Source organism: Camponotus floridanus, unplaced genomic scaffold (assembly GCF_003227725.1).
Source record: "Camponotus floridanus strain SB8 unplaced genomic scaffold, Cflo_v7.5 scaffold38, whole genome shotgun sequence".
NCBI lineage: Eukaryota > Metazoa > Arthropoda > Insecta > Hymenoptera > Formicidae > Camponotus > Camponotus floridanus.
Window position 1 is genome coordinate 484,574 of NW_020229525.1, and position 22,927 is coordinate 507,500.

At 34.1% G+C, this 22,927-nt stretch overlaps 4 protein-coding genes across 9 annotated transcripts; 2 read left to right on the forward strand and 2 right to left on the reverse strand.

Moving 5' to 3' along the window:
• The first annotated feature begins 965 nt into the window (after positions 1–965).
• LOC105253443 (major facilitator superfamily domain-containing protein 6) lies at positions 966–4,647 on the forward strand. 5 transcript variants are annotated; one of them, XM_011261500.3, is made up of 10 exons: positions 966–1,103; positions 1,765–1,877; positions 1,968–2,323; positions 2,415–2,525; positions 2,604–2,880; positions 2,961–3,157; positions 3,301–3,623; positions 3,708–3,883; positions 3,967–4,134; positions 4,421–4,647. In XM_011261500.3, the coding sequence occupies exons 2-10, from the start codon at positions 1,814–1,816 to the stop codon at positions 4,489–4,491; spliced, it is 1,743 nt and encodes a 580-aa protein (XP_011259802.1). In that variant the 5' UTR covers positions 966–1,103; positions 1,765–1,813; the 3' UTR covers positions 4,492–4,647. The 5 variants fall into 5 exon arrangements, with proteins under 5 accessions (XP_011259802.1, XP_025266936.1, XP_011259803.1 ...); XM_025411151.1 differs by lacking the exon at positions 966–1,103 and adding an exon at positions 1,121–1,454 and having other exon boundaries at positions 3,967–4,170; positions 4,421–4,623; XM_011261501.3 differs by lacking the exon at positions 966–1,103 and adding an exon at positions 1,121–1,454 and having other exon boundaries at positions 3,967–4,165; positions 4,421–4,623.
• Positions 4,648–5,111: 464 nt separating this feature from the next.
• LOC105253445 (hamartin) lies at positions 5,112–10,783 on the reverse strand. Of its 2 annotated transcripts, none has more exons than XM_011261502.3 (15): positions 10,672–10,783; positions 9,970–10,232; positions 9,616–9,881; positions 8,992–9,225; positions 8,728–8,921; positions 8,522–8,634; positions 8,203–8,441; positions 7,806–8,129; positions 7,529–7,726; positions 7,143–7,422; positions 6,832–7,061; positions 6,624–6,749; positions 6,294–6,530; positions 6,041–6,137; positions 5,112–5,944 (listed from the first exon to the last, which is right to left on the reverse strand). In XM_011261502.3, exons 2-15 carry the CDS (start codon positions 10,070–10,072, stop codon positions 5,424–5,426), a joined length of 3,162 nt encoding a protein of 1,053 aa, XP_011259804.2. In that variant the 5' UTR covers positions 10,073–10,232; positions 10,672–10,783; the 3' UTR covers positions 5,112–5,423. The 2 variants fall into 2 exon arrangements, with proteins under 2 accessions (XP_011259804.2, XP_011259805.2); XM_011261503.3 differs by lacking the exon at positions 10,672–10,783 and adding an exon at positions 10,325–10,565.
• A 338-nt stretch (positions 10,784–11,121) lies between these two features.
• Positions 11,122–15,716, forward strand: LOC105253446 (paraplegin). The gene is made up of 9 exons (XM_011261505.3): positions 11,122–11,373; positions 11,572–11,862; positions 11,957–12,188; positions 12,269–12,583; positions 13,738–13,906; positions 13,978–14,330; positions 14,411–14,907; positions 14,989–15,114; positions 15,223–15,716. The coding sequence occupies exons 1-9, from the start codon at positions 11,140–11,142 to the stop codon at positions 15,382–15,384; spliced, it is 2,379 nt and encodes a 792-aa protein (XP_011259807.2). The 5' UTR covers positions 11,122–11,139; the 3' UTR covers positions 15,385–15,716.
• A 714-nt stretch (positions 15,717–16,430) lies between these two features.
• On the reverse strand, positions 16,431–21,724 carry LOC105253447 (exonuclease mut-7 homolog). Its single transcript, XM_011261506.3, has 13 exons — positions 21,627–21,724; positions 21,397–21,537; positions 20,765–20,955; positions 20,442–20,680; positions 20,164–20,345; positions 19,847–20,056; positions 19,474–19,671; positions 19,237–19,386; positions 18,770–19,048; positions 18,543–18,691; positions 17,398–18,183; positions 17,129–17,325; positions 16,431–17,030 (listed from the first exon to the last, which is right to left on the reverse strand). The coding sequence occupies exons 1-13, from the start codon at positions 21,703–21,705 to the stop codon at positions 16,670–16,672; spliced, it is 3,162 nt and encodes a 1,053-aa protein (XP_011259808.1). The 5' UTR covers positions 21,706–21,724; the 3' UTR covers positions 16,431–16,669.
• Positions 21,725–22,927: the final 1,203 nt, after the last annotated feature.

Sequence of the window (22,927 nt, forward strand, 5' to 3'; positions counted from 1 at the left end):
ATATGTATGTATGTATGTGTGTACAAGCGCGAAAACACAAAGACAAAATATACACACGCCGCTAATTATCATGATACATTCATTAACTCATCTTTACGAATACGAGCCGCGCGTCAACGCGGAATGTCGTCAGGAAAAGAAGCGGTATATTGAAACTTATAAATATATACATATATATTGTAAATGTATATTGTAAATGTATCGATGACACAAATTAAAACAGTTTGTTACAAAATATCGTAAAAATCAATTCTGTGATAAAAGAGTAACGATAGAGGGTAACAATCGTATTCTTAATATATATGTAATATATATGAGGAAATATTCTATATAATTTTTTTTTTTTTTCATTAAATAGCGACGAATTATTTTTATTTACTATTTTATCAATGATATATCTATGTATACATTTATATTTTGTATTTCTTATGTATATATATTTCTTTAATATTCATATATACATATGAACATTAAAGATATATATTATTATTATTATATTATATATATTTTTTTTCAAAACAATTGACATTTCAAATAAAACATTGAAAAATTTTTTTTTTATTTTTTTTATTTTTTTATATTTTCTCTATGTTTGAAATAAGTGCAAATATTCAAATAGAAATAAGAAAAAAAATTCTGAAAAAGATTATTAAAAGTATCATTTAAAAAAGATTTTTGTTGCTTTGTTAATTTTATTTTGATTACATTTTCAAGCATCTGCTTCATTTCAAATGCCTCAAATGCCCGCCATTTATGTGCATTTATTTGCAAGGTAATAAATATACATATTTTTTTTGCATGTTTCTAATTCTCAAACCTAATTCCCACACACGTTTATTCTATTCTTTCTATTCTTGATCGGATAATTAAATGATTAGCAGGTCCAACTAAGTACCTAAATGCAACTAATAACGTATAGTAGGCGGAACGGCCAGCCTATGATAGATACGTAATACAGCTGACAGCGCGTAATTCGACACGTAATTGAAGAAGAATCTGCAGTGAAGATGCGATGTGCGATGGATGCGGAGGGACTTGTCGCAAGTTGTACTCCGTTCAAATATGCCCCTAATCAGCAGTATAAATTTTTGCAGACGTGCAAGGTTCATCAACCGATTGATATAATCGATAGGATATATAATCCGACTCTGTAGATAAAATTGCGTAATCGAACCGATAAAACCGGGAAAGGAGCTCGTCGTCGACGTACCTATCCTATATCTTCTTATCTGCTTCGTGATTCATACAATATTGCAAAGTACACGCAGCAGATAACGAAGATCTCGAATCTCGTGTGACGGTGAACGGGTTGGTGAATAAAGTGCGAGTAGGATTTTGGCTGAGCATCATCGCGCGTGAGATGGTGTTTTTTATTAACGCGCTTTATTAGCTTGGATTAATCCAATTTGCCAAGTCTCTTCGACTAGTCAAAAGCCAACCCCGTCACATCCGAGGTAAAATTTGCTTCTCGCGGATCAATGGTTGCTTTTTATCTTTCGCGCGAATCGAGAGGATCGTTCATCGATAAGTGACCGTTCCATCTCGAGCATGCTTGAGTTATACGTAATTTTCACGTTTCTAGGCGTTTCAATACAGACTGCATATGTGCTGTAAAAAAGTCTCTCAGGTAGAGATTAATTATCGTGCTAGTCCTGAAAACATAGATAAAAGCGAGGATTTTTTTACATGACCAAGCAAATTTATCTCGTAGACTGATAATTTCAAATACACAAAGCGTTGTAAACTTGTTTCACCTTATTACAGATAAAAAAATAACGCATAAATCAAGGATTTCATTGATTAATACGGCAGCATGTTGGAAAACGTCAATAAGGAGTTGGTGCCTATAAAGTCACATTATTTTCTCTTCAATGCTGGTGAGTTGAATTGAAGCTCTATTTTTTTGATCGCTACATTTATATAAATGTCTCTTGCATTTTGTATTAATTGATGCTGTTTATTTGCAGCGACAGCACCAATGGTACAATTTTTGCCAACAATTGGAAAGCAATTGGGCTTCTCTGGAACATTAGTTGGCACAATGTATACAGTATTACCGATTTCTGGTCTAATTGCGAAGCCGTTGTTTGGTAGTTTAGCTGACAAGTTCAAACTGCATAAGACTTTCTTTTTGATATTCCAAGCTATATTAACGATAGCCTTCTTCTCTATTTATTTTATTCCTGAAATAGACAGAAGTGCGAGCATTACTCTTATATGTAACAAAAATATACCATTTCTAAAGATTTGTCCACAAAAACAATTTACACATAAAGCGTTAAGTGCCATAATGGAAAATATTCATAGTGATTTAGTTTGTCAGGTGTGTATGAATTTAATATAATTCTTTATTACACGTATTGTTCTTTCATACGAGATATGTAACAAAAGTGTTAAATCATTTTTTTTTATAGTTATCCTGCGAGAGAGCACCTCATGGTTATTTAGAGTTATCTGGCAAGAATGTCTCTATGAACAGCAAATTCAAATTTAGTGCACAATTTGATATATTTAAAGACTTTATTGTAAGAGAAACTTGCTATAGAATATTTTACCCATTGGAGAAATGACATTAATGTTTTGTTAAAAAAAATAATTTACAGACAGATAATTGCGTAGATGTAAACGTGCATGAGTTTATGGATGTTTATGGTGACGCACACATGCCAATATGTGGGGACCAACTGAGAACCAAGTGCACAGCAACTTGTCATAACAGCAGTGCATTTAATCATCTCTTACTAGAGACCAAAGATTCGAAAGCTGATACAAGACAATCCACGTATCAATTCCATCTGTTCTTGTGGGCAGCTATAATAAGCTGGATCGGAATGGCCGTCGTAGTTAGCATAGCAGATGCTATTTGTTTCGATCTTCTTGGTTTGTGCTCATAGCGCTCAACGTTGCATAAATTACATCGATTTTGTAAAATAGCCATTTTCTTATATCATGAACTTCAGGTTACGAGAGAAGAAACGATTATGGGAAACAGAAGATGTGGGGCAGCATCGGTTTCGGTATATTTGGCATAAGTGCAGGCTGGCTGGTGGATCTTTTGAGCGAAGGACAGTATGGAAAAGATTATACTTGTATATTTTACATTATGCTGGTAGCTATGATCGCTGATATCATTATAGTAGCTGTGACATTGAAAAAGGTACAAAACAATTCCTAAATATGTATATTACACACACATACGACGAACTAGAATTAAGATCGTGCAGAAGTTTGGTATACTTCTTATTTATCAAAAAAAAATCCGAAATTAGCAAGTAATGGGAGAAAGCAGTATCATTACAGAAAAATCCAGAGTGCTCTACAGATGAACCTTCACTATTTCGGGAACTATCGAGTGTTGTCACAGAAGGCAGAGTATTAGTATTTGCCTGGTGGTGCATAGGCGCTGGGATGTGCACAGCAGTTATTTGGAACTTTCTGTTTTGGTATAGCGAAGATTTAGCGACAAATTCTCACGTTGCATGGATTAAGACTCTGCAAGGTCTCATGACTGGCGTTCAGTGTTTCTTAGGAGAATTACCCTTCAACTTTCTATCGGGTAGCATATTGAAGAAACTCGGCCACATTAACGTCATGAGTCTCGTCTTACTCATTTACGCAATCAGGTGAATAATTAAAAATGTTTACATCTTGTTACATCTAATTTATTATTTGTACATTCTGTTATGATAAAAATAACGATGTCGCAGATTTATGGCATATAGCGTTGTATTAAATCCTTGGCTGTTTTTAATTCTTGAATTACTCCATGGACCCTCATTTGGTCTGTGTTGGCCAACAATGGTATCCTACGGTGACAAAGTGACACCATCTGGTACCAAAGCCACTATGCAAGGCTTTGTCGGTGCCATCTTCGAAGGAATTGGTGAGTCATTAGCTTAATATTGCATAAAATCATTTATCTATTTTTTTTTTTATGTTTTAGCATAAATTCTTTATTCATTTTAGGAGTTGCAAGCGGTAGCTTCATATGTGGTTGGATGATAGACACATTTGGAGGTGTTATACTATTGAGAACGTTTTCAGTAGGTGCGCTTGCATGGTTGAGTATATTTTGGTTGTTGGAACTCTTATTGAGGAAATTGAAGGCCAATCCATTATATCGAGGCCATAATCGTGAGTAACGATTATGTGGATGTATAACGAAGTATAGTAAATAAGGATATTATTTTAGTTCAAGATTCATAATTAAACATATCATATTTTTTTGTTCAAGATTCATAATTAAACATATATTCATGAATATTTAAAAAATTACAAGATACACTAAACAATCTGTCACAAAAACTGCAAATTTTGGGATAGCTTGCATGTGTTTAAAAAATTTGCACTTTAATTAATATTTATCATAGTCATTTTCCTCTTGATATTTCATGTTTTTCTTATTTTCCTTCTTTTTCAGATTTAGCAAATTATGCTAATCCAGACGATGCTATTCTTATGACAATAAGTCAAGAGTTGCAAACCTATTAAGAACAATTTGTATGAAGCGAAAATATTATTACACAGAGCAAAGAAAATATTATTGACTGAGAAAAGTTAATCTTTCACTGCATTGCATACTGAAAGAAATATTTGTCTCATCGTATTTCATCTTTTTATATCTACAAAAATTTTTTTAATCATTCAGTATTATATCATAAGTATAAATTATATTGCGCACACATATGATAATGTCATTGTAATATATATTTTTCTAGATTATGTTTTTCATTTATTTACCTTTGTATTTTCACGCGCGATGATAACGACGAAAAATAACAACTTGAAATTTCGCCGAGAAAAATATCACAAGTTGATAGTTATGTGTATATATGGAACAGGATAAATTAATAACGCATATCATATGATAAATATTCTAATATTTTGAATTACGATCGATAATTTTAATGCTATTATTTCAAAATTATTTCCAATCTCTATCCGAGATAATAGTCAATAGAAGAATTTATATATAACACTGCAGACTTTCTCTCTCTTTAATAGAAATAGTCAATGAAAGGAGCGAAGACAGTAAAAGGGAAATTTTCTACAAGGAAAGATTCTTTTGCATAATACAATCGAGAGAGAAAGATTAAAATCATCAAAATTGGTCAGCAAAATATTTCAACCATTTATTTTCATTATGAATCCATTTTCCAGAGATATACTGAATAACAAATTGTTATAGAGCGTGCCTGTTTGATCGCAATCAGTCGATTAGCAACTTTCTTTCGAATCTCGCCTAAATTCTATCGATAAAAAGCTACAAATAACTTTTCTCGTACTGTTCGCACACGAATATGTATCGCGACGTATTCCAAGTAAGTCGCGGAGTATTCCGCATGTATAATCTTTATGTGAATCTTGCGTATATCATTTACTGACGATATATGAAACGATACTTTATGCTTTCCAGAGGCATTTTAATCTTGTTTCGGCATCGATAATCGTTGAGTAAGAGGACGCGACGGCGAAGTGGCTTGACCGCTACTCGAGGGTTCTATCATAGCTTGCAAATTGGAGATTTCACCAGTCGCGGTCTCGCAACAATCGTTCATGATGATTCCGCCGCCTGGATGGATGAAAGCGAGGCTGCCCTCGCTGGACGAGGCCAAACTGGTTGATAAAGGTGGTGATCGTTCTTTAGGCGAGGCTGAGGAAGCGGGATTTGCCATGGGCGAAGTATTGGAACATGTAGCAGTTTCCAATTTGCCATGAAGTTCAAGTATACGACCCTCCAGTAATAGATTAATCTCTACTTGCGCTCGATACTTTGATTCGATAGCTTCCAATTCAGACGCGTGTTGCTCCTTTGTTTCTTGTAAGAGTCGTTGCAAATCCACCAATTGTGTCTCCTTCCGTGCTTCTTTATTTTCTAACTCACTTAAACGTGCCTTTAATGCTTCCAAATGCGACGTTCGCGATTCCAATTGTCGTCGAATATCTACAAAAATATTTCGATAATATATGTATAATTTGTATCTCTTTTACAGAAAGTATTAGTTTCAATTCTTTTCAATCTGCAAATTCAAACACTTACTGTTTAATTCTTCCGTATATGATTTCTGAACCTGCGTCGCTTCTTGTTTAATCGTCGGTGAAAGAGTACTTGTATTTTCTTCAAATCTTAATTGTGCCTGTGTACAAAGGTAAGAGAAATGTGCCCACAATTATGTATAATATCGTTTTTTACAGATAATTCGATTTCAACAATTAATTCACATTTTCAACAACTAATTCATATTTTGCTAAAAGTTTTAATTTAATCAATTTAATTTGTAGAAACTATATACCTCTCCTAGAAGCACGAATTTCTTCTGCATAATATCCACAATGCGTTCCAGTTCTTTACCACGATCTGCAGCTTTCAACGCTGCTTTTAATTGATGTCCCGCATTGAATAATTCCGCCTCAGTAGAACGAAGTTGTTGCTGCATTTCAGTCGCCTTTCTTTGTTCGCTTTTCAATTCCAATTCGAGACACTCTAAACGTTCTTTGAATGCATGACTTTGTCGTTGTTCCTCAATACACTGTACATATTATAAAGATGATTAGTCTTCCAATCTTGTATAATTTTTCTCAGTACAAAGAAAATTAAATAGATATATTTTTAAAAATCATACTTTAGTTTGCCAATGATGCATAGTTTCTTTATATTGTTCCTCAGCTTGAAGTGCTTCCTTTTTATTATGTTCCAGTTGCGTCTTTAATGCTTCCACTTCTCTTTCCATCATTTTTAACCGATCAGTCTGCAGGAGACAAATAATTTACTAACAGTCGTATGCAAAAAATTTAATAAACATTATCGTACGAAAGGAATTATGAACGGACCAAAGCAAGATTATGCTCTTCAGAAGCTCGCAAGTCCCTCGATTTACCGAGCAAACGTCGATTACGTTCAGCATGGACTTCTCGTCTTTGCCTTTCAAACTGCAGTTGCATCTGCATTAATTGAAGTAAATGATTAGCGCAAGTTGGATCTATACCATCATCGTCTCCTCCATCTTCTTCTGCATCTTCGTCCCCTTTCTTTTTTTGCTTCTGCTTGGTACCATTTGTTTCTGTAAAAAAGCTGGTGTTTCAGTTTGTTTATCGAAATATTTTCATCCGTACATGTTATATATATGTTATTTTATATTTACTCATTTTGCTAGAGAAGGTATTCACTCTTGTACAAGTCTCTATATACTGATCAAGCATGCTGATTGGTGATAGTCTTGAGTCGGAGCTTTCTTGGCTAAAATTTTGGCTATTCTGATCTAACACTCCCAAAAACAGATGTTCGTATGGAAATAAATCACATGTTTGAATACTAGCATCTTCGCGTTTCATCGTTCCTATTAATTTGGTTTGATCTATTACGTCTTCACTATTATATCTTTTTTGCATTTCCATATCTGGACAAGATTTAGAGTGTCGAATCTGCGAGAGAGAACATAAGCTTTTTTTTTCAACCAATTATAACTGTTGCAATATAAGCAGTTATATGCGGTGATTTTTGAGAAAATTTTTCGAATTCTTTTCCCACCTTGTGCGTTACATTTGAATTTGAGTCCTCCGACGAAAAATGACGTTGAGAATATAATCGAAGTTTATAAATTTTTTGTGATATCGAATCAGCTAGAGCATTAACTGTATTTTTCTCATTTCGTGCTTCGGACTGCAATTCGACGTATTTTGACATTTCAATTGTTCCATTTCCATGTGAACTAACTATCTCCAGTACCTATATTATAAAATTATATATAATATGATTTCTATATTTTTTTCATATAAAAAATCCATCAGATAAATTAGAATTAAACCTCTTGATCTTCTTGCCAAGAATCATTCTTCCCATTTTGACTTATCGCCATTTCTAAGAGCCTTCCATTTTCTTCGCTATTACTCATTAATTTTTGTGGCTGTTGAAGAACATTTTGTCTATCGATCATAATCTTACTTAGTCTATGTGATAGAAATCCATGTGTATTTCCTGTAATATCCATGCTTCTCATTGCACTAATGGACAAGGAATTTATCGGAGTAGGCGTTGATGGTCGAGAAGATGCACTGTTGCTCAATGCAACGTTTAGAGCACGCACTGTGCTAGATCCCAAAGGCGTTTGCCTCGTTAATTTTCGTATATCCTGTATAAAATGTAATAAATATTTCTCTCTTTCCCTTCGAGAACATGTGTATAACAAGATTATTTTTATATACCTTAACAGGAGTCGTTTCAGGAGTAGCTTCAATAGCAGCCTCGGGCGGTGAAGTACCACTTCTATTATTATTAGGCGTTGCCGGGGCAGAGCGTGGCTCGTGGGATGTATTTTGAAACGGCGGGCTATGCGGTGGCACCGCCATGCTAGGTGACCAGAATGTATCATCTTCCCCATTATTTATCTCCACAGTTGCTCCTCCACAGATGTTTATTGGCGCGCAAGTAATGGAAGATTGATCTGCATAGATAAATAGATACATAAGTATAAAACATAGCTTTTTGTATGCGTTTTTAGATATGAAGATGATAAATGCTGACCTAGAGGTGGAGTATATCGAGAATTAACTACGCTTAAAATTTCTTCCCGACATTTGTCTAATGTAAAACGACCACATTCTATTACGATATCGTGATGTTCCATCTTTTTCCACCTATTAAATTGAAAAAAAAAAAAAAACGAAAGTACTCAGACACATTGTGTATCATAAGATATATTATTTCTCATATGTAGCAAACATATATACCTAGTGGCTGAAATTTCTGCATCCTTGGATGCTGTAACAAGCAAAGGATGCATACGCACGGAATCCAACATAGGTCTAATAGTATGAGTAAATGTAGCCATTTGATCGCGTTGTATGTACTGTTGCTTCAGGTATGATATAAAATTGCAAGGATACATTGCATACAGTCTATGAAATAAGCTGTATAATCCTACCTATAATGATGGGATGGTAAAATTTTGTTAGTTTCTCTATCTTACTTAAAAGCGATCGTTAAATATTCACCTGCAAATGTATGAGGTACAAATGGTCCTTGTCGATGACATTTGGTACAGTAGTGGTCGAAGTAAAAGGGGTAGAAGAGGAAAGTAAAGACGACTGATAATGATAATAAGAGGCCAAACGGCCGAATACCTCGAATATTTCTGATAGATATGGCCCTAAGGCAGCAGGTAACATTGGTAACAACATTACTAACAAAAGTAGGGCACTCATAAGTGGTAATATATCTGCCTCCACCTTAAAAAATATAATTTTGCAAAACTACCCATCTATTTAATTCCTTTTAATATTTATAAAATTAGAGTAGATCTTCAGATTAAATATCATATTATTCAATATGTAAGAATTTTGACTATGATGCATTAAGAATCATATGATAAATAATCATTAGTATATAAAACAGTTATAAATATATTATAAATATAATATAAATATAAGTGTAATAACATACATTAAACGGTATAAATTAATCATAAGTAAATTATATATATTTGAAAAAATGACTCATAATCCTAAAACAATAACTAAATGTGCGTGTGAAGTTGACAAATTAATGAAAAAAAATTAATGTGTATACATATAATATAATTATATGCACTGATAAAAGAAAGAGAAAAAATATTTTACCTTAAGTAATTTAAGTAGATCTCTGAATAAAGCATGATTGGCTAGCTTGTACAACCAAGTAGGTTGACGTCTGGCTATATGTCCGAGCAATGTGAGCGCCTGTATTCTCTGCCTGCTATTGCCGGGTTTTGAAAGGACGTCCGACAAACGATCCAACAGATGTTTGTCGTGTGGATCTCGAACTCCCGCTAATACTTCGGCAGTCCTCAAGGAATTTGTGGAGAGATAATAATCGAATAATCCATTTACCAACCAATTGTCCTTTGCTGCAAATATAATACAAGACATGATTAGAAAAAGTTAGGTAACTACTATAATTATTCTAATGCAATAAAATATACATATATTACTCACTGCATAAGAAATGATCGTGAAATACTTTCTTGACCTCCTCGACCTCTCCAAGTTTATTGGATTCAAGTAGATAGAACAGCTCAGCAGCAGCATTGACATTCATTTTGACAGTGCCTTTAAACAGTGGCTCGGTTCAAAAGGTGCTACTCTATCATGATCCTTCGATCAGGCGGTAGAAATCGGTTTGAAAACGTCGCTTCGAGGCATCTGCCGTCTATCATGCAAGACAGGCATCGTATGGGGCGATGATGATGCTAAAATACCTGTAGGACAAAGAACAAAGTATGTAAACAAAACATATAAAAAAACACAAAATTTCAACAGATCGCTGAAAGATTATCCTAATTCATCGTACCAATTAAATTGCGATATTTGACCGGAGTACTCGGGGTAAATACCAATTGCAAGAATGGAAACGAGGCAAGCGAGCCGAGGGCAGGAGGAGATGAACGTGCGAATTCGCGCGCGAATTATCGTCGAATTTACGCAGACTGTCAGCGCGCATATTTCTTCTTCTTCAATATCACGGAAAAGAGTGTCAAGCTCTCGGTCCCACGGTGTAACCGCAAAACTGTCATTCGTTAACGACCGGTCGGACGATGATCCTCGCGGAAGTCTACTGGACGCGCTCGTCCCCGGGTCAAGTAACCGGGTCGCAGGCTCGGACGTGTCCGAGGACAAATTATTAACAGAATAACTCACCCGAATTTCATCGAGTACCTCGAGCAGATTTCCGTGAGTTTGATGGCGACTTCGGGGTCGGGGGGTGGGGAAAACTACCATACATCTCTTTTCCGGACCGCCTCTGCGCTGCCATCTGGTCGTTGCGTGTCAGCCATTGAATTATGCGTACCTAGACGGGAGCCTCCCGGTTCTCGGACCTTCACCGGTTCTCGGACTTCTCACTAGACCGACCAATCAGGAGGTTCCGGGCATTGGCCGTCTCATTGGGCGACACCCGATTGACCACGTCGCCAATTGGTCAATTCAAAATAGGACTCTCTGATTGGTCAATCGTCGCTAGTTACCCTAGGCACCGGTCGATATGATTGGCTGTGGTCAATCGCAACGAGGCACTCTGGTTTCGGTGATTTTTGCCGATTCAAGTGACAGGAGAGGCGCACTATACGTTCCATAGTTTCGTGCGAAATCATATGTGATCGCGAACATATGATTCGCACACGCGCGAATCGTCTACGATGCGCGAGTCTGTCATCTGCGATTTTATTCTTGAAATCTAAAATTATGCAGAGTCTGACCAAGTGTTCGAAGCGACACTATGTATTGCCCAGCCGAATATTCAATTTCCCATCGAAAAATGTTTATCTCCCGAGGAAAAAGACGTTGCTCGACGTCGATCGCTCGAGTTGCGCGCACAGGTTATCTCTCCCAGTGTCTTATCATGCAAGTATCCACCGATTTATGACATCTTATGACATCTTATGACACCTTATGACATCTCGACTCCTACTTACGTTTCGTATTTATTTTAACCGACTATAATTTTTAATTGATAATATGTCGCTCTACATGTGATACCTTGGTATTGACGAATTAAGTGGTGAATATTTCGCGAGGAGTAACGAAAGTATTTATTTTTAGGCCTACAAGAAGATACGTAAGGAATTTCACGCCGTGCAGACTGCATTTTTGCGCGGCAGCAAGTTTACTTTATTCTCCCCGAGAATCGATAATGTCAGATATTTTAATACAACATGTAGTAAGTCCAACAAGCAGTCTTCAAATAAGGAGCCGGGTTCTGAGAAACCAGACAAGGAACCTGATAAAAACGAAGAGATGAGGTTGTTTCTTCGTAAACTCTCTATGTGGTTCATACTGTTGTATGCTTTGTTAATCGCATTAAGGCAAAAGATAGACACATCAAATATAGAAGTGAGTTTTTCATTGATTGCTGTTTATCCTAGAAATCGTTACAAGTTGAAGATATAAGATATTACTACTTGTTGTGAGCAATGTTTGTGAACAGCCTGCAGCTTCCATTTCCTGGAATGAATTTGTGTATCACATGCTGAGCAAAGGAGAAGTCGAGGCGATTATTGTGAATCCCAGTATCGATCATGTTATAATTGTGGTGCACGATGGTGCCATTATCAAGGGAAGAAGGAGTCCGTACAAAAGGTATCATATGGCTGTTCCAAGCATTGAAAATTTCGAAGAAAAGTTGAGAAAGGTAGAAAAAAATCTTGGCATTAAGGCTGGTAAGTAAAATTATCTGTAATGTGATAATAAAACATTGGAGAGAAATTGCATCTTTTACGATATACTTGAAATGTTTTAGGCCAAGGAGTACAAGTGATCTACGAAAGGAAAATGGAATACATAGCGAATGTAGTGAGATTCTTGCTTATCGCGCTGATAGCTATCGGTATCTTCAGTGTACTGAGAAAACGTTTCTCTATTAAACCCTTCGAGTTTATCTCGCAGATGAAACAAGCAAAATTCACGTTAGTCGAACCGTTAATGGGAAAGGGTAAAGGTGTACATTTTGCGGATGTAGCAGGATTGAAGGAAGCTAAGATAGAAGTGATGGAATTTGTCGATTATCTCAAACATCCAGAACGTTACAAAACACTTGGCGCTAAAGTTCCACAAGGTATGCTTTAAATATGTATATAGAAAATTTTCAATATTTATACTATAAAAGTTTTGTTCTAGTCCGAAAGACTATAACTTATTTATAATACTTATTTTATTTTACTGTTAATATTAATGCCATAGAATGTTTGCGAACCGCGTTAAACCGCTACTTCAGCGAACCACGCGCGAGTTTGTCGGAAACGCAAAATGCCAACGAAGGGATTCGACCTTGAACCTCCTTCGCTGGCATAGGCCGGTATTCATAGTCCGGTCTTACATTTAAGATCATCCTAAGAACTCATTCAACCAATTAAATAGCTACAATGCAGCTATTGATTGGAGGAATGAGAGCTTAAGACAATAAATATAAGATCGGACTATGAATTCCGGCCTTAGAAGCCTCCATGATCATATATGGTCATGTTGCTAGGCGATGCTTTCCAAAACACCCTTTAAATGAGGTGTTAAAAACCGTCCACCGCGAGTCCGCGGCGGACAGTCGAATACTAAATGCCTAAGTGCGGGCCATACGGCAATACAGGGTGTCCCAAAACTCTTAATCAATCTTTCAAAGACAGCTTCCTGGGATCATTTGGAGACGATTTTTCCTCAGTGAAAATGTCGATGAAGGCCATCATTTTTTGCATGTTCCCGATTTTTGTCATCATATATCTTTGCAATTAAGCTTTAAATTAAAATTCAACTAAAGTAAACTCTCTAAAGTAAACTCTATTTAAAATTAATCGAAGAATGTGGTTTTGTTAATATTTTATTTCTACAAAGCTTAGTTTACGAAAAACCCCTTATTTCCAATCACTTATAATTCGAAAATTATTAGTGTCGACATTTTCGTTGAGGAAAAATCGTCTTCAGATGATCCCAGGAATCTGTCTTTAAAAAATTGATTATGACTTTCGGGACACCCTGTATAAGTGCACCAGCGAGATGAGGAAAGTGTGAAGGAAATTGAAAAGAAAAAGATAGTATTAATGAAACTATACAATTGAAGCTAATAAAAACTATAAAAAATTACAAATAGCTCCAAGTTATAATAACATCCCTATGGCTATATCCAAGGTTCCCACCTCACAATGGTACCCCACATTTCATGACCGTCACGGTCACAACAGTTTATATTATAAAAACGGACTTGTGTGATTGCATTTTCAGGCGCTTTGCTTTTGGGGCCTCCTGGTTGCGGTAAAACGTTGCTGGCTAAAGCTGTGGCAACCGAAGCGAGTGTCCCTTTCTTATCCATGAACGGTTCTGAATTTATTGAAGTCTTTGGTGGTTTGGGTGCTGCTCGAGTTAGAGATCTGTTCAAAGAGGCGAAAAAGAGGTTTGACACTCTGTTTTTATATATTAGTATTTTAATAATATTAATGTTCATTTTAATAAAACTTTCCATAGAGCACCGAGTATCATATATATCGACGAAATTGATGCAATTGGCAAAAAACGTTCCGACAGTTCGCTCGGAATCTCCAACAGCGAATCTGAACGAACGTTGAATCAGCTTTTAGTAGAAATGGATGGAATGATAGCAAAGCAGGATGTTATTATATTAGCTTCAACAAATAGAGCGGATGTATTGGATAAAGCCTTACTGAGACCCGGCAGATTCGATAGACACATTTTGATCGACCTTCCTACTTTAGAAGAGAGACAACAAATCTTCGAGACTCATTTAAAGAAGATATCTTTACGAAGCGAACCTTCAAAATATTCGGGATACTTGGCTTATCTTACGCCCGGATTTAGTGGTATTGTAAAATTAAATTCATTAATAAATAAGTAATGTTTTATTATCTCAGTCAATTATACGAGAGTTTAACATTTCCAGGCGCCGATATCGCTAACGTTTGCAACGAAGCAGCATTACATGCTGCAAGAGACAAGAAGAAACAGATCGACAGCAGTGATCTCATGTACGCAATCGACAGAACAATCGGTGGCTTGACGAAGAGAAACAATCCATTGACTCCATCCACGAAACGCGTCGTCGCCTATCACGAAGCTGGCCACGCGTTAGTGGGCTGGTTGCTGGAACACACAGATGCGTTGCTCAAAGTGACGATAGTACCACGGACTAATCTGAGTCTGGGATTTGCACAATATACTCAATCCGATCAGAAACTTCACAGCGAAGAGGAACTCTTTGAACGAATGTGTATGATGCTGGGCGGTAGAGTAGCGGAATACATAACGTTCGATAAGATCTCGACAGGCGCTGAAAACGACTTGAAAAAAGTGACGAAGACGGCGTACCTTCAGGTCCAACAATTTGGAATGAGTTCGGCCGTGGGTTTAGTTTCTTTCAACGAAGAGTATACTGATCCAGTATGTATAAAACAAGAATAATTTTGCAAACCATTCGTCGCGTTTAAGAGTGACATGTATATAATTTTTATCCTTTTTTAGAAAAATAAGAAACCATATAGTAAGAAATTGGCGAATCTAATGGATGCAGAAGTGAGGAGAATAATAGGAAATGCATATGATCAAACTCGGCGATTACTTCAGAATAATAAAGATAAATTAGATAAAGTACGTATACTTTATCATATGTTTTTAAAATTGTGTATATGTATGTAGGTATAACTTAGATTTTCATATCGTATATATTACTTTACACGTATAAAATATTTGCACCAGCTCGCGGAAGCTTTATTGGAAAAGGAAACATTAACATACGATGATGTGGAAAAATTAATTGGACCGCCACCGTTTGGGAAGAAACGACTTGTAGAACCAGCAGAATTTGAAAAATCTGGTCCAGCTAGAGAATCCCCATCGACAGATAGAGCAACGATGTAGTAAAATGATATATTAAGTGTTTTTTGTAGATATTTATACTGTATAAAGGAACGATAATAATGATGATAAAATGTCAATACAAAGAGATTAATTTTTTTTCATAAATTATTTGAAACATTTGTAAAATTGTTTTATCAATATATACATATATACTACCACATATTTTCAATCTGTGTATCATCATTCATTAGTACTCACTTGGATGGGAGTAAGAATAAACAAAATTATACACGAATGGAAGAATTATATTTATTTTGACATTTAAGTAGAAACACACAATTTGCTAAAACGCGCAGCCTGTGGAAAACATATGAAATTTAGATTTAAAAAATCTAGAATGTGTCAGTTATACTTTTTTTCAATAAAAAATAGATACGCGTATTTTTCTATGTAAATATATTTGTTATATGAATAATTAAAATATATATTTAAAAAATCAGAGTAATGTCTTCTTGTACTCTTTGGGCATTTTTGCTTTTTTGTTACAAAGGTAGTTATTTTTTTTATTATAAAGATAGTTGCGAGAAATTACAAATATGCAACAAAGTTGATACATTGAGTACTTGGCATATATGCATTTGATTCACTCTTATATGGAGGGGAATATTACGCAATCTCAATTATGCAGTCATGTATCAGAAATTACATCTCACAATGCGATGCTTGTGTTTGTGGTCCTCATCAATCAATAATCTGCATCTGCACCTTAAATCTCTTGTTACTTATCGATTTAAAAAAATGACAGAAATCTAATAAACTTTCTAATTATTTAACAATCTATGCTAATAAGTTGACAGTTAATGACAATGGCGATTATAATATTATATAATATTAACTTATATTATAGTAACTGAAAAGAATCCATGGCATCATAACTATAATGTAATGTACAACAATCAATTTTATCAGATCAAGTTTATATTACTTGATGGCGTAATTTCACTATATCATATAGATTTAAATGAACAGAAAAAGAACAGTAAAATATATGATGTTGTACATTAAAAATATAAGAACAGTAACAATATATCATCAAAGAATATATATATATATATATATATTTATATATGTTTATCTACGTCAATATTACAATCAAATGTGTGTAGCGCTTGCTTAAGCGTGGCAATATCACATACTCGATATTGGTGGCTCGTAAATTCTAGGAACAATCATTACTCGAAGTTTTTCGAACTACGGATGATTTTGATTTTTTTCTGTCCTTTACCCTGATCCTTTGAGCAGGAGTCTTCGAGATTCTCTTCTATATCACATTTAAAATTAATACTTACTGTTTAACGATTAAATCTTTGATAACACCATTAAGAGCTCGCTCTAAATGCGAACCATCCCAATATATCTTTCCACAGTGCTCGCAAATATAAAAGACTTGTACATTCTTCAGTACATTTAATGGGACCTTATCGATTTGTATTCGCATTTGGTATCTCGTTGTACATGTGTCGACGTCGATAGTATTTGTAGACAGACGCCACGTACGATGCTCGCTATTTGTAAAATAATTGTTTGGATTTCGAACGAGTTCGAAATCATCGCTCGAGTTATCGTCATCAATACGAGCTTTTCCTACGCTATCAGTTCGATTGGGAAGCATTCGATAATTGTTTTTTCTTATAATTTTCACGAAGCTAAAAAGAAATCATTGCTTTTATTATATCATGTAAAATTGATAGAAAGAGAAAAGATTAAACAAAAACAAAGCGATATAAATCGAAAGTAGCCTTACCTTTGCACAAGATCATCCATCAATTGCTTCGGGACTTTGACAAATTCGTCACAATTGCATATCTGGCAACGGCTGAAAATGTCATTCTGTGTGACAATTACACCGAAATAACGTAAGACTTCGCGTAATTGATTATCCGGTGTGTCGGCCATTACCCTGTAGCAGTTTTCTTCAAACAGTGGTAGATACTGCTTGAACTGCAATGTCATAAAATGAGCGTTACAACAGTTCGACTATGACAAATATAAAGTGTAAAAGTAAAATCTTACTCTTTCGTAGTTTTTATTGCGCGTCAGCAGAATCCTATTTTCACGCATTGCCAGTTTGGCGGAATCGTCCCCACCCTGATCGAACAAGACATGTACGCAGTCTACGCCGCACATTCGTAGCTTGCTGCTCAAGCCACCCAGCATCGAATCGCATACAACGCGCCACGTATGCGCGGCGACCAAGTCTTCCTGATGTTGTCGCTGCACTTTGGGTTCTGATCTATTCATTTTTCCAATTTTATCCATAAATCTACCCTGAACATCCTCTCGTCTACCAATTTGTTTGTCATATCTATTATGATTATCACGTCTACTTTGATTACCATATCTGTTCGGATGATCGTATCTATTATGATTGTGATTGTCGAATCTATTATAATTCTCGTAATTATCATATTTATCATATTTCTTTTGATTCTCGTATCTTCCACCATCAGCTCCTCGCATTCCAACGTGCGTGTATCTGTTCTGATTATGATTATCACCATTTTCATATCTCCTTTGGTTATCGGTTTTTGCGTCATTAGCTACTCGAATTATTCCGAGACGCGCACATCTATCCCGATTCTGATTATCATGATTGTCGTATCTCTTTTGATTATCGTGTCTTCTATCATTAGTTGTTTTAAGTATTCCAACATGCGCAAATTTCTGCTTATTATTATGATACCCTTGTTTGACTGCAGGTTTGTATTTAGTCGTTTCGTACTTTGGTGAAGCTCCTGCATTTGCGCGATAATTCTCACTGCCTTTATCACACGTTGTAGGATTTGAATACATAGAATTCTGTAAAATATTTAATGTCTAGATACAAAACAATACATACACATAAGGAACACACAACTAAATCAATATATGCATATATTTTAAAAAAAATTTATTTCATATGAATAATTCAATGACAGTAGCTTCCAAGCTATATGTTTGTTATATAAAATTTATAAAAATAAAACATTGTAGCTTCCAAATTATATTTCTGTTACATAAAATTTACAAAAATGAACAAATTAAAATGTATTTTCTTTCATCAATGGAAAACTGCTGTTATCTATTGCACAATATATTATGTTCATATAATATATAATGTAACATATAATATCATCATATATAATGTACATGTCAATATAAGTTTCTGTAAATTATACCTTATGTATGGGCTTATTCGTGTTAGGCTTTTTATGTGTCTGTGGGATATGTTGTATTTCAGCACAAATATCCTCAAACGGTATATCCATGTCTGCCGAATAATCCGCTAATACCTTATATATTTCCAATAAACAATAAGCATCCAATGCTGTCATATAAAACAATATATATATATCAATTATATGCAAATGCATTATATAATTACAAAGATTTTTTTTTTACCAACCAGCATATATTATTTGACTTTCCCTAAGAGGTCTTAGCTCCCAATTTGAGAATTGATCAGACTTGTCCAATCTTTGTCCAAAACACAGTTCTACAAGTTTACTTAAACTCTTGCTTGTAAAGTTTGGATCTCCCTTGTATGGAAAAATAAAATTGTAATCTTCTGTTAATTTTCTCCACAAAATCATCAAATCTAGGTATCCTTGACCATGGTTTTTAATAGATGACAATGCAGGTATACTATTGCGTATCACTGTTATATCGTGTGCTATTCCAAATCCTATAATATGTTATGATAATTTTAGTATGAACATTTATATTTTGTTTCCATATCATATAATGATATTAATTGTCTAGTTTGAGAGTGTAAAATATATAATTTATTATTCGTCTTAGATTTTTTGTATCACATATAGTTATATAAAATAATATAGATACAATATTATTTCAAATACTAAAGTCACTTACCAATTTTAACAATATTTTTGTTTCCAAATAACGTAAGGCCAAGTTCAACCCAGAGTTCAGGTAATTCATTACCAAGAGTAGTCACATCCAGAATATAAACATTATCTTCAGTAGCTATCTGTATAAGTGCTAATTCTGGTTGCTTTGTTCCTGTGCACAGAAACATATATAAAAGATTCATATTAAATTGCATAGTAAATTGTTTTATAGTTTCTTTTTATTTTCAAATTTTATTACCAAAACTAGGTTTCCATTCCAAATCAATTCCAACTATAGTAACATTTTTTAATCCATTATCAAGAAATTCTTCAAATAAACGTCCGTTATCCACGACATTAATAGATTCTCTTGGTAATTTTAATGTATGATAATTTATATTATCTTCAATCGGTTCCCAATTTTCATCTCTACTTGTAGAAGCTCCATCACTTACCCCTGCAAAATATAGTATAATAGAAAAGATATGCAAAAGCAAACAGAAGAATATTTGTTTAAAATTAAGTGAAAAAAATTAATGTTTATATTATAAGAGCTTGAATACTTTTTCTCTATTTGTTGAATATTTCATGAAGTGCAAAAACATGTAAAAACATAGATTATAAAGCATTACCTTGCGCACCTTCTTCTTCTTCTTCTACTTCCTCTTCTTCTGCATGCACAATTAACCATGGCCATTCCTGCTTAGGTATTCTATATTCCCTCGCCCAATATAAACCTTCTTGTACATCTTGGACATTAATTAACATAAGAAGTAATTCTTTTTGTAACTTAACATCATTTCCTATTGCCTCTCTCACCATCTCTCTCCAACTGGCAACATCTGCAGTAAAAGAAACAATTAAGAAAAAGATTAATTTTTAGAGATATATCTTTATTCCCACAAGATAATGTCTTTAAATAATTGCGTAAAGATAATTAAATATTTACTTAAGCTACCATCCACATAACGTTTATGTATGAGAAACTGCAATGCTCCCTCATTTCGTTTTGTATTCAAATGTGGACATACATCAGGCGATAAATTGTACTGTTTTATTAGACGTGCAACAAGCTTAGTTATTGGACGAACTTGTGTTAACGATATTTTAACTTCTGGAATATCATTTTCACTGAAAATTTAATTCAACGACAATTTCAATTAATTTATCATAAGATTAAAATGCCTGTCATATAATATGAATAAGTAGATATATTTTATTACTCACTAGATAAATCGTTCCAATGTGGTTTGTACATTTTTTCCTGGTGCTATCAAGTTATCTAAATAAGTCGTCAAGGCTTTTTGAACATCTTGGCAGTCAACTAAAAATTCATCAACTACTTGTAACTTATTTTGTAATATAAGTGGCAATAATAATATTTCTGGATTCATAAAATGACTCTGCAATTGTAACATTGCAGCATATTGTGCAGCCTCCTTATATTCTTTATCTCGTATCATTTCCTATAAAAATAAAAAAAAATATATAAAAATATATATACAACTAAGAAACAAAAATCATATTATAACCATCTTTTGGCAACATACCCTTATTGCTTGTAGAAACATATCCTTATGTTCCACGAATTCATATATAGTAGATACCTTCTTAATTAGTAACATTTGTTTCATATGTTTCTGCTTTATTAATTTGAAAGCTGCTAGTTTCAAGTCAGGAACAAGAAATTCCTTATAACCTTCTTTTCTATCTTCCATCCAATTTGAAAATTCTTCTATCACTGCAATATGAATAAAATTATATTATAAAATTATATATTACTAATTAAATTTCAAAGAGCAAAAGTGTAATGTACAAAAGTATAATATATGCAATACAAAATAATTTAGTTCCAAAGAAATCTTAACTGTCTTCTTCACATCTTCGAAAGATATCTGAAATGTTGTTTCAACTATTCCAGAAAATAATTTGATAATTTATAAATATTTACAGAGTATACCTCCTTGACTTTGATATAGGTTGTAAAGATAATTGATTTTGTTTCAACCTGAATTCCTGCATATTGTTTTTGTGACAAAATTATCAAGGTCAAAATCATTGGAGATGTATCTATTGATACAAATAAAGGAGAAATACTCAATTTATTTTCTATATCATGTAAAGATATCTTAAATAAACTACAATCAAGTGCAAGGGGAATTAATAATCGACGAGTAAAAACCTGCAAATGCTAGCGATTTGCTGTTTGTCATGTGATCAAAGTCAGAGGTGTTGACGAGGATTCTCAATGTGCTGAGGTATGGATTTGGTGCCGTTTCAAAGTAATCCGTTAATGTTTTGCTAACACCGTCGCACTTCTTCCCTACAATTGAGTCAATTATCAATGAATGCATGTGTTAAATGAGACAAGAATGAAAAAAAGATACATTATATCCAAAAAATTCTGCTTACATAGCGACCACATCCGATGCAAGGTATCGAGCCATGCTTTCGTGGCATCGTCTATGGACGAGAAGAACAATAAATCCATGTTATTCCGAGATGACGGAATCTATATATCTACGAGGTTTTTCGAAAAATCGTCGAAGTTTAAAATTTCTTGTCGATCAGTGAACCAGAACACGTCGGTCGAAAATATAGAGCTGGATATCGTTCTAAGGACACCCGGGCAATCCGTTGACGGGAACCACAACCTCGGTGCCGCAGAATCTCACAAGGCAAGAAACAGTCGACGGTAATCTCTCGCCGTTCAACGTCACATTTCGCAATAGCACCAACGGGGAAAAAAAAAGGTTGACAAAAGTGGACCGGGACTTTACCTAGCGCTCGTGTCGTCTGAAGTTTGCGCCACTTTTACGCGCCGCGACAGTCGTGAATTTACAAAATGATAGATTGCAAACTCGTTTTATTACGTCGCATAATCCATGTATCCCTATAGTGACGTCAAAAAGTAGGTTCTCATTAGAAAGAGGGATGGAGATTTAAAAGTTAATTATAAAGCGCACATTAATTGTTATTGAAATTTTTAAATATCGACACAATTTTAAGGTTCGAAATACATTCGAATTTGTCCCCCCCCCCTTCCTTCCACATACAATTCACACAAAATATAAACGTGTACAGAGGAAACAACAACTAACTATACATTGAGATTTTTTAATTATTTCATTTTTTTATATATTTTCAATTAGTTTTTCAATACATGAATATATATATATATATATATATATATATATATATATATAAAGATGATACGCGTAAACGAGTTGATTAAACAAAACATAAAATCTAGGTTAACACGATGTTTTTTGCTGTATTTACAATTAGGAAGCAATCGGTCCTACAAAACACGCTGTAAGATTAGTAAAGTATATATAACTTGTGTAAAAGTGTAGAAAAATATTTTTATTCCACACAATTGCACGTGTATTTGATAAATTAAATACTATCATTGTCCTAAATTATTATAACTTATTGGTATATATGCAATTTCAATCATAAATATTTCCAACTTTGATAATTAAAATACAATGATTAAAATTGGTTTTATATACCAGGAAAAATTAACTTCGATTAAAATAAAGTTTATGCTAAGATCATATTAAAATTATATAATCAGAAATATATAAATTTACTAATCTAATACATATTCTATAAGTTTCTTATATATGCTATGCTATATTTTAATTAATATATATTTAAACATAATATAAATTATATATATATATATATATTTAAACAATATAAATTAT

Excerpts from the sequence above, each read along its gene's own strand:
- LOC105253443 (XM_011261500.3), top strand. The coding sequence starts at position 1,814 with ATGTTGGAAAACGTCAATAAGGAGTTGGTGCCTATAAAGTCACATTAT. Across the intron at positions 2,526-2,603 it reads ATATATTTAAAGACTTTATT|ACAGATAATTGCGTAGATGT; the intron begins GTAAGAGAAACT and ends AATAATTTACAG. Across the intron at positions 2,881-2,960 it reads TATTTGTTTCGATCTTCTTG|GTTACGAGAGAAGAAACGAT; the intron begins GTTTGTGCTCAT and ends CATGAACTTCAG.
- LOC105253445 (XM_011261502.3), bottom strand. The coding sequence starts at position 10,072 with ATGAATGTCAATGCTGCTGCTGAGCTGTTCTATCTACTTGAATCCAAT. Across the intron at positions 8,442-8,521 it reads TCGATATACTCCACCTCTAG|ATCAATCTTCCATTACTTGC; the intron begins GTCAGCATTTAT and ends TTATCTATGCAG. Across the intron at positions 7,727-7,805 it reads CTTGGCAAGAAGATCAAGAG|GTACTGGAGATAGTTAGTTC; the intron begins GTTTAATTCTAA and ends TTTATAATATAG.
- LOC105253446 (XM_011261505.3), top strand. The coding sequence starts at position 11,140 with ATGATTCGCACACGCGCGAATCGTCTACGATGCGCGAGTCTGTCATCT. Across the intron at positions 13,907-13,977 it reads TTCAAAGAGGCGAAAAAGAG|AGCACCGAGTATCATATATA; the intron begins GTTTGACACTCT and ends AACTTTCCATAG. Across the intron at positions 15,115-15,222 it reads ATAAAGATAAATTAGATAAA|CTCGCGGAAGCTTTATTGGA; the intron begins GTACGTATACTT and ends TATTTGCACCAG.
- LOC105253447 (XM_011261506.3), bottom strand. The coding sequence starts at position 21,705 with ATGGATTTATTGTTCTTCTCGTCCATAGACGATGCCACGAAAGCATGG. Across the intron at positions 19,049-19,236 it reads CAAAAATATTGTTAAAATTG|GATTTGGAATAGCACACGAT; the intron begins GTAAGTGACTTT and ends AACATATTATAG. Across the intron at positions 17,326-17,397 it reads GCAATAAAAACTACGAAAGA|TTCAAGCAGTATCTACCACT; the intron begins GTAAGATTTTAC and ends ATGACATTGCAG.